Source organism: Aotus nancymaae, unplaced genomic scaffold (genome assembly GCF_030222135.1).
Source record: "Aotus nancymaae isolate 86718 unplaced genomic scaffold, 86718_ANA_hifiasm-v0.15.2.pri h1tg000007l, whole genome shotgun sequence".
Classification (NCBI taxonomy): domain Eukaryota; kingdom Metazoa; phylum Chordata; class Mammalia; order Primates; family Aotidae; genus Aotus; species Aotus nancymaae.
The window spans coordinates 16,688,910-16,697,989 of record NW_026988418.1 but is presented as its reverse complement, the minus strand read 5'-3'; the positions used below and the strand labels follow the sequence as shown (position 1 = coordinate 16,697,989).

The window sequence follows — 9,080 nt, the reverse complement described above, 5'->3', positions numbered from 1 at the left end:
TCCGGCGCGTCGTAAAAGGCGGGCGTCGTCCCCAGGCCCCACTGAAGGTACGCAGACGGCGCCCGTCTTTTACGACGCGCCGGAAAGCAACAGCCGCAACCAGCGCCGGACCGAGCGGGCCGCCATGGGGGTGAGGGGAGGCCGGCCGCGGCGGGGACACGGAGGGGAGGTGGCGAGGATCTGGGAGGCAAGAGCTCGCGCCAGGAGGAGATGAAGCGAGTGGGCTCGCGCTGAAGGAGCGGGAGGCAGAAGGAATGTCTCGTCTCCCTGTGGCACCCCTGGCTAGGAATCCGAGGGGGTCGGGCTGGCGTGGGGCTGCGCAGGCGCAGCTAACGCAGTCGCTCTGGCCCTCCCCTTCAGAAAATCGCGCTGCAGCTCAAAGCCACGCTAGAGAACATCACCAATCTCCGGCCTGTGGGCGAGGACTTCCGGTGGTATTTGAAGGTGCGGCCGGGGCGGGGCCCGGGGGAGAGGCGGTCCGTCCAGATCTCAGTGCTGAACCGGAGCCTTCTCTCCGGCAGTATGAGAAAATATTTAACCAGGCACATTAAGTGTTCGGGGTTTTCCTAATTAGAATTTCACTTTTGCTTTTTATTAAAGTGTATTGGTTTATCTCTAATTGGCAGTCTTGGATAGCTTCATTTTGTAGTTTTTCCCTGTGTTAAATATTTCTTGGTCTGTAAACAGACACTGAACGAAATGTTACTTAAAGGGACGTTGCGATTATTTATAAGGTGAATAATTCGCCTTCCACTTAGTGATTTGGTTTTCTTTATTGTGAAATAGTTTAATTTTGTGCATAATCCACCCCTCCGTTCCCCTCCCACACTGGTAAAGCTGGTACTCTAGTGGCATGGTCTGCAGAGGCCTCCCCTTACCCAGCAGTTCGGGACTCTTCACTCTTTCAGATCCTAGAGCTTCTGCTCTGTATTCCTCCTGCTCTAAATCCCAGCATCCTTCTCTACCTCTTAAAAGCCCTGTTCTTCGGGAAGCCGCCTCCCGACTGCTTTTATTTCCCAGTATTTTGAAGCCTGAATACCAGGGCTTACTTGGGAGAATCTGTTCTTTGACTTCAAGAAGCAGAATCTAGTGAAGGAGGCAGAAAAATAGAGTAACATCAGTGATAAATACTTAAACCAGTGACATACAGGGACTGTGGGAACATAAAGAAAGCTTCTAACCAAGCAGAGTGGATGGGGGGCCTGGTGAGTCCATTTCCCTCTCTCTTTATTTTTTTAGTTGACACATAAGAATTGTACATATTTATGGGGTATATAGTGATGTTGCGATATATGTAATGTATAGTGATCAGATCAAGGTAGTTAGCATATTCTTCTCAAACATGTATCATTTCTTTGTGTTGGGATGTGTTGGGAGCATTCAGTATCCTCCTCCTAGCTATTTGAAACTATTATTGTTAGCTATAGTCATCCTACAGTGCTATAGAACACTAGAACTTATTCCTCCCATATCTTTTATCAAATCTCTCCCTATTTCCCCCTTCCCCTGTTGAAGCCATCTCTATACCATGAAAGCCTAGAATCCCCACTCACACTGAGCACTTCATGGAGGAGGGTGGGCACGCCGGTGTAGGCAACAGCCTTACTCGTCTTTTGCCCAGGGATAAGTCTAGTTATGTCCTTGTTGAGGCTGGTGTTAAGGATGAAGTGAGATTGCCAACAACAGGGTAAGTCATGAGCCTGCCCACCTCCCACTTTTCTTACCCTTACCTTGGTGTCGGCCCAGCTAAGCCAACTGCTTTACTAACATTCTTTTTCCCCCAAAGATGAAATGTGGCAACTGTGGTGAGATTTCAGACAAGTGGCAGTACATCCGGCTGATGGTAACTTCCTCACCCCCACCCCAAACATACACACTCGCAAACACACATACACTTCTTGGGCAGGGATTTGGGGAAACTGCCTTCATCTCTCCAGTTCTTTGCTCTCTGCTTTTTGTGGTTTGGGAGGGCACATGTCACTGTGATCAGCACTGAGTTCAACAGGCATTTTTGAGGTATGAGGCAGAGTTCAAAATCAAGGGGAAGCCCTTCTTTCTTTTCCTCAGGAAGGCTCCCCAGGAGTCTCGTCCTAGTAAGTTACCCTCTCTGGGTCTTGGTCTCTTTTAACTGGACAATTAGTGGTGGGGTTGATCTCCTCAGGACCCTGCATCTAATTCATATGTGACTGAAAGTTCTGTTTGCTTTTTGCCAGGACAGTGTGGCACTGAAGGGGGGCCGTGGCAGTGCTTCCATGGTCCAGAAGTGCAAGTTGTGTGCAAGAGAAAATTCCATCGGTAGGTCAGGCTGTGTGTACTGAGTTTTGCCAGGGGGGCCTACAGCTTCCTGGCATCAGGCTGAAAGTAGGCTCATGTTACCTGTGGGTGGAGTCAGGCCTAAGATGCGACACCTGTGCAGTGTGATCTTTTTCCAGGGCCACATCTGTGCACCTGGGTAGGACCAGGGCATGGACTCAATTCAACTTTGTGTTCTCTTTTCTGTTTCAGAGATTTTAAGCAGCACCATCAAGCCTTACAATGTAAGTTTGCTGCTGTAGTGGCAGGCATGGTGGGGTTAAATCCTAACTGGAGTTAGTAGGTCTGGGTTCTGGACTCATGCCTGCATCGGAGTGACCTGCCATAGGACATTCACTCATGAATTTAGTTCTTCGTTCACTCAGTCATTATTCGTTGTACACTGAGTGCTTGGTATATTGGCTGTTGCCAGTATAACTCTGAGCCAACCTAGGTGTTGAGATTGCATCACAGAGAGCACTTGCCTTGTCTTCGTTTTAGGGGACTAGCAAGCTTTCTCTGTAACCGTAGTTGGGGTAGACCTTGGTGCATCCCATCCTTTATAGCATCAGTGTTATTAAATAGTTATACGTAACTGCATAGCAAGTTAGCCCAAAGGTGAGTGAGGGAGTGTGTGCTTTGGGTCTGTTTGTTTAAAGAAAGCCAGTTATTTGTATTTACCCATTCCATATTCTGTATTTATTTAAAGTATCTTGAGTTGTGCCAAATTCTAGGCTTTGTCCTGAAGTTAAAGAGAAATTAAATGAGGCCTTGCCCACAAGTTAATAATAATCTAGTGGAAAATACAAGCAAGAATCAAACTAGGGTTTAACAGAGAAGCGCATTACCAGTGCCAGATGTGGTCAGTGTGCAGGAAATTATTTTACAGTGAATGACAGGATGAGACTGAATGTGGGGGCATGGTACTTGTGGTCCCTAAGCCCTTAGGTCAGGTAGGCATGAAGTTCCTGGCCACCTACCCCCCAAGAGGCCATGATTTGCCCGCAGTCACACAGCTGAAAGAGCTAGAATTCAGGCCTGAGCTATCTGGCTCTGTTCAGGGTCATACATGTTCATGATTATTTGAGTCATAGCCTGAGCTGGGGCTTTGAAGTCCCACTTCTCTGCTTTCCACACTGTTTCTTTCTGCCTTGTGTATGCCCCCCTCCACATACATAACCATTTCAAAGGCTCTAAGTCAGCCCTCTGCCCTTGCTGCGTGGCAGATGGTGAGCAAAAGGCTATGGCTAAGTGTGCTGGGTCTGTTTGGATGATCTGAGACTTAAGAGCTTAACATTCTTGTTCATGTTTTTGGTGTTGATAATTTTATTTACTACTTATTGAGCACTGTGCTGGGTACTTTATATGCATTTCAAAATCCAACAATGAAATTGTAGAGGTTTCTTCGGCTCTTTTTGACAGTTTAGGAATCTTGGGCCCAGAGGGGAAGAGAGGCAGCTTACCTCCCATCCAGGCAGGCTGACCCAGCATCCACACTCTTCTTCTGCAGCCTCCATGTCTACAGAAAGCCTCATAGAGAGCAGGTGCCCAAGGCAGGTTTCCTCTGAGAAGAGGATGAGTTGTTCTTGGGACTCATGCTAGGCCTCCAGGGGCAGTAAATGCCCACTTGGCAGGAAGGAGAGGGGCCACAGGGTCATCCTGAGAGTTCATTTGGGCCTACCTCAACACACTTTCTTTCTAGGCTGAAGACAATGAGAACTTCAAGACAATAGTGGAGTTTGAGTGCCGAGGCCTTGAACCAGTTGATTTCCAGCCTCAGGTGTGTGTGTGTATCTTTCTTGGGAATCTCTGTTGGGAAAGGGATGTATGAAGTAACAGCCAGAACTGTGCTGCAGAGACCATGGACTAGACATTCTCCTTTTTAGCAATAGTGATAATTGTCCCTTATTAAATGGCTGCTGTATGCTTGGGCACCCATGCCCTTCATTTTTACATGTTACCACGTTTAATCCTCATAGTAGCCGGGTGTGGTGGCTCACGCCTGTAATCTCAGCACTTTGAGAGGCTGAGGTGGGCAGATCATGAGGTCAGGAGATCAAGACCATCCTGGCTAACATGGTAAAACCCCGTCTCTACTAAAAATACAAAAAATTAGCCAGGTGTGGTGGTGGGCGCTTGTAGTTCCAGCTACTTGGGTGGCTGAGGCAGGGGAATCGCTTGAACCTGGGAGGCAGAGGTTGCAGTGAGCCAAGGTTGCACCACTGCACTTTAGCCTGGGCAACAGAGTAAGACTGTCTTAAAAAAAAAATGCTTTTAGTAACCCTATGAATTTATTCATCCTATTCTTCAGATGAGAAAGAAACAAGAGATTTTGCAGCTTGCTCAGGGTCACATAGTAAGCCATGGAGTTATAGTTTCAACCCAGGTCTATCTGACTCCAGAGCTAGTGCTCATCCCCTTTTATTTGTACAACAAATCTGTGAGATAGGCAGATGAGGAAATACTTCATCCTCATTTGATAAATAACTAAGGTCCAGCCTGGGAAATGACATGCCCAGGGGCCTTCAGCTTAGGGGTAGTGGAAAGGTTTACTGTGCACCTGCTGCCTTCTAGTCCAGGGCTGTAATTCAGAGAAACCACCACTCTAGTTCTGAGGTAGCTGCTGGGTCCTGGAAGCTCAGCAGGTATTCCAAGACAGGTGCTCATACTGCATCACTGCCCTCCATCCCAAAGGTGTGAGAAGAGCCAGCAACCTGGCCGGCCTTCACATAGAGCCCAGTGCCTCCTTTTCCCAAGATTAACTGCCACCTTGTCCCCTGCAGGCTGGGTTTGCTGCTGAAGGTGTGGAGTCGGGGACAGTCTTCAGTGATATTAATTTGCAGGAGAAGGTATGAGACTTGGGGGCTTTATGAGGTACTATAGGGCACCTGGTGAGAATTATTTTTTGGTGAACAAGACTCATCAATGGAAAGCCAACTTCATATTTTTGTGCTTTTGTATTTTTGTGATTTTGCTGTTTAAATGGCCTCAAGTATAGTACTGAAGTGCTTTCTAATGTCCCTACATGTAAGAAAGCTATGTCCCTTGCAGAGAGAATACATGTTAGATAGATAAGCTTTATTCAGGCATGAGCTATAGTGCTGCTGGCTGTGAGTTCAGTGTTCATGAATCAACAGTACATATTAAATAAGGTATCTTTAAACAGAAACACATAAAGTAAGATTATTGATTGGTTGATGAAAATGTGACCAGAGGCTCGTGGGAACCTAACCCTGTATTTTCCCTGGGAGTATTCGTTCAGTATTCCCTATTTCAGTGTTTGTGGTGGCTTTATTGAGCCTAATACCATGAAGAACAAGAAGTAGTCTATATTACTGGATGTATTACTAGCCTGCAGTTAGAAAAGCCTTGTGCTCAGGCCTTGAAGGAAGGACAAAAACTTCATTTCATTTGCATAGCACCTAATAATAACAGCAGTTAGCATTTACTGAGCTCTTATGTGTGCCAGGCACTATGCTGAGTGCTTTTAATTAATTAATTTTTTATTTTATTTTTTGAGATGGAGTCTTGTTCTATCGCCAGGCTGGAGTGCAGTGGCATGATTTCGGCTCACTGCAACCTCTGCCTCCTGGGTTCAAATGATTCTTCTGCCTCAGCCTCCCGAGTACCTGGGACTACAGGTGTGCACCACGACGCCCAGCTAATTTTTCCATTTTTAGTAGAGACAGGGTTTCACCATGGTGGCCAGGATGGTCTCCATCTGTTGACCTCATGATCTGCCTGTCTTGGCCTCCCAAAGTGCTGGAATTATAGACGTGAGCCACCGCACCCAGCTGATTTATTTATTTTTTGAGACAGACAGACTTTGTCACTCAGGCTGGAGTTTAGTGGCGCAATCTTGGCTCACTGCAATCTCTGCCTCCTGAGCTCAAGTGATTCTCCTGCCTCAGCCTCGAGAGTAGCTGGGATTATGGGTGCCTGCCACCATCGCTGGCTAAATTTTGTATTTTTAGTAGAGACAGGGTTTCACCTTGTTGGCCATGGTGGTCTCGGACTCCTGACCTCAAATGATCCACCTGCCTTGTCCTCCCAAAGTGCTGGGATTACAGACATGAGCCACTGCACCCGGCTGCTAAATGCTTTTAAATGTGTTACCTCATTTGATTCTTTCAACATTCGATATGAACTCCATTGTTGTCCTTTTTTTTTTTTTCGCTTTTTAAATAGAAGACAGGACTCGGAGAAGAGGCTCAGAGAAGTTAAGTGATTTGCCTACAGTCAAACAGCTGAAAGAGCTAGAATTTAGGCCTGAGCTATCTGGCTCTGTTCAGGGTCATACATGTTCATGCGTATTTGAGTCAGAGCCTGAGCTGGGGCTTTTAAGTCCCATTTATCTGCTCTCCACTGTTCCATTCTACCTTGTGAGGCTGACATTGCTATTTTGTTTCCCAGGACTGGACTGACTATGATGAAAAAGCTCAGGAGTCTGTGGGAATCTACGAGGTCACCCACCAGTTTGTGAAGTGCTGATCCCTCTTCCTGCACACTTGAACTGAGAAACGACAAAGTACTCTAAGCAGCAGAGCCCACAGGGGCTGGTTCCTCTGTCCCTTGTCTCCTGGCGGCTGTACCAAACGTTCACAATCTGCATGTTGGACTTTATTACAGCTTCCCAAGCCCCATCAATAAAGCCCCTGTTCGTGCTGCACTGGTGCATGAAGGTGAAGTCAGGTGGCAGCTCTCCCTCCACAAATAAGAATTCATGCAGCAGCAGTTTACTCCTTAGGAAAATGAAGAGTATTTTTAAAGAGATGGAAATCTCCCCAGTGAGGGGCAAGTTTGTAGAGAAGACGAAACTGCAATCCCACCATCACTCAATGAGCCAGAAGCCAACGGGAACTTACTATAACCCGAACTTACTGAACTTGCTGTTGGAAAGATCTTTGTGAGGATTAGGAATTAGATTTAAAAAAATTAAGAACCATCTTCAAGCAAAAATAAAACTTTATTTCTGCTTAAACAATAAATAGACCTGAGTTAGTTTTCCAAACCCTTCCTCCTGATTAAATGCACTTAAAACTGAAATCTCTCGTTATCTTTAGTTGTGATCTAGTCCCACTCGGAAATTACAGGTTTAGCTTTAAAAACATGATTTTAAAGCTCAAGCCTGTAGTTAGTTCCTAGGCAGCTCATGATTAGTTTCACAGAATAGCACCCACAGTCCCCAATTTTTGTTTTTGAGACTGAGTCACTGTGTCACCCAGGCTGGAGTGCAGTGGTGTGATCTGAGCTCACTGCAACCTCCACCTCCTGGGTTCAGGCAATTCTCCTGCCTCGGCCTCCCGAGTAGCTGGGACTACAGGCACCCATTACCACACCTGGATAATTTTTGTATTTTTAGTAGAGACACGAGTTTCACCTTGTTGGCCAGGTTGGTCTCGAACTCCTGACCTTGTGATTCGCCCGCCTCAGCCTCCCAAAGTGCTGGGATTACAGACATGAGTCACTGCACCCAGCCATTCTTTTTTGTTTTTGTTTTTGAGAGTCTCGCTCTGTCGCCCAGGCCAGAGTGCAATGGTGCAAACTCGGCTCACTGCAACCTCAACCTCCTGAGTAGCTGAGATTATAGGCACAATTCACACTTGGCTAATTTTTGTATTTTTAGTAGAGACGAGGTTTCACCATGTTGGCTAGGTCGATCTCAAACTCCTGACCTCAAGTGATCACCCACCTTGGCCTCCCAAAGTGCTAGAATTACAGACATGAGCCATCATGTCCAGCTTCCCAATTTTCATGATGAGGAAGTGACGGCGGTAGCTTTTCATCTGCCCAGAAGTTAACTTTTGATGGATTTGCCTTCTAAGGCATCAAACATGTCTTCTAAGGCCTTCTCCACACATTGGAGAAACTCCCGGGCATTGCGGCCTGGGTAGGAAGACACATTGCAGCCTATCCAGTTGTCATGAACAGCATACCCAATGCCAAAGCCGTCAGAGACTACAGGGGCAAAGCCCCCAAGGTTCACCGCTGGACTGCTTAGAGTGCTCGTAGACAGGACATTGTGATTTATCTGCCCGTATGCAGGGTCCAGGTAAAACTCGGGCAAGATGATTCCTTTGGCTGCTGCCAAGTACCGCAGAACAAATAAGTGTCGGTCAAAGCCCTGGCCTGTGAGAAACAAAATGGAAAATCAGAGTCTCAGGACAGAAAAGGACCTGAGGAAAACCTCCCCACTCACCACATAGTAGGAATCCCCCTCACAGCATCCTTGAGAGTAGGGGAAGGCTCTCTTTACCTCTATGCACACCACCAGCTGACTAACCTTCGGAGCAGCTCAAGCTAGAATATTTTAAATTATTTAGAAAATATGTCATACTGAAAAATAGCTGTCAACAGCTGAGCTAAAAATGAGCCTAAAAGGAAAGCATAATTTTAAAGATTCGAAATCAGTTTAGTCAGAGTCAAGACAGTACAGGAAGAGCGTGTGGACTCAAAAACTAAGATAAAACTACAAGTCTGATTCAAGTATAAAAGAGAAGATTGAGTCAGGGGACCAAAATGGAAAGGCTGTTTGACCAGGGTTCTAATCTCAGCCTTACTACTAATTTGCTGTGTAACGGGGCCAGTGGCTTGGTTTTCTGCCTATAAAATGGAGGAAGAGAAGACTAGGATGTCTTGGCGGTCCCTTTCACTTCCAGCACTTTATGGCGACATGAAAGGACAACTATGACCCTCCAGGTCCTTTCCAGGTCTTGAATTTTATCAAAAAAAGGTAATGATGGATGACATTTGGAAAGAATGACCTGTTTACGGGGAACACACACTGC

The 9,080-nt window shown here is 46.4% G+C and overlaps 2 protein-coding genes across 3 annotated transcripts in view; one reads left to right on the top strand and one right to left on the bottom strand.

Moving 5' to 3' along the window:
- The first annotated feature begins 71 nt into the window (after positions 1-71).
- CZIB (CXXC motif containing zinc binding protein) lies at positions 72-7,338 on the top strand. Of its 2 annotated transcripts, XM_021667788.2 has the most exons (8): positions 72-130; positions 361-444; positions 1,787-1,843; positions 2,214-2,295; positions 2,506-2,537; positions 3,995-4,072; positions 5,076-5,141; positions 6,706-7,338. In XM_021667788.2, the coding sequence occupies exons 1-8, from the start codon at positions 125-127 to the stop codon at positions 6,781-6,783; spliced, it is 483 nt and encodes a 160-aa protein (XP_021523463.1). In that variant the 5' UTR covers positions 72-124; the 3' UTR covers positions 6,784-7,338. The 2 variants fall into 2 exon arrangements, with proteins under 2 accessions (XP_021523463.1, XP_021523464.1); XM_021667789.2 differs by lacking the exon at positions 5,076-5,141.
- Positions 7,240-9,080, bottom strand: part of CPT2 (carnitine palmitoyltransferase 2) — a 23,003-nt gene continuing 21,162 nt past the window's right edge. Inside the window, exon 5 of the mRNA XM_012442807.3 lies at positions 7,240-8,421. Coding sequence (XP_012298230.2) covers positions 8,090-8,421 — 332 coding nt within the window. The 3' untranslated portion in view covers positions 7,240-8,089. The remainder of the gene's footprint in view (positions 8,422-9,080) is intronic.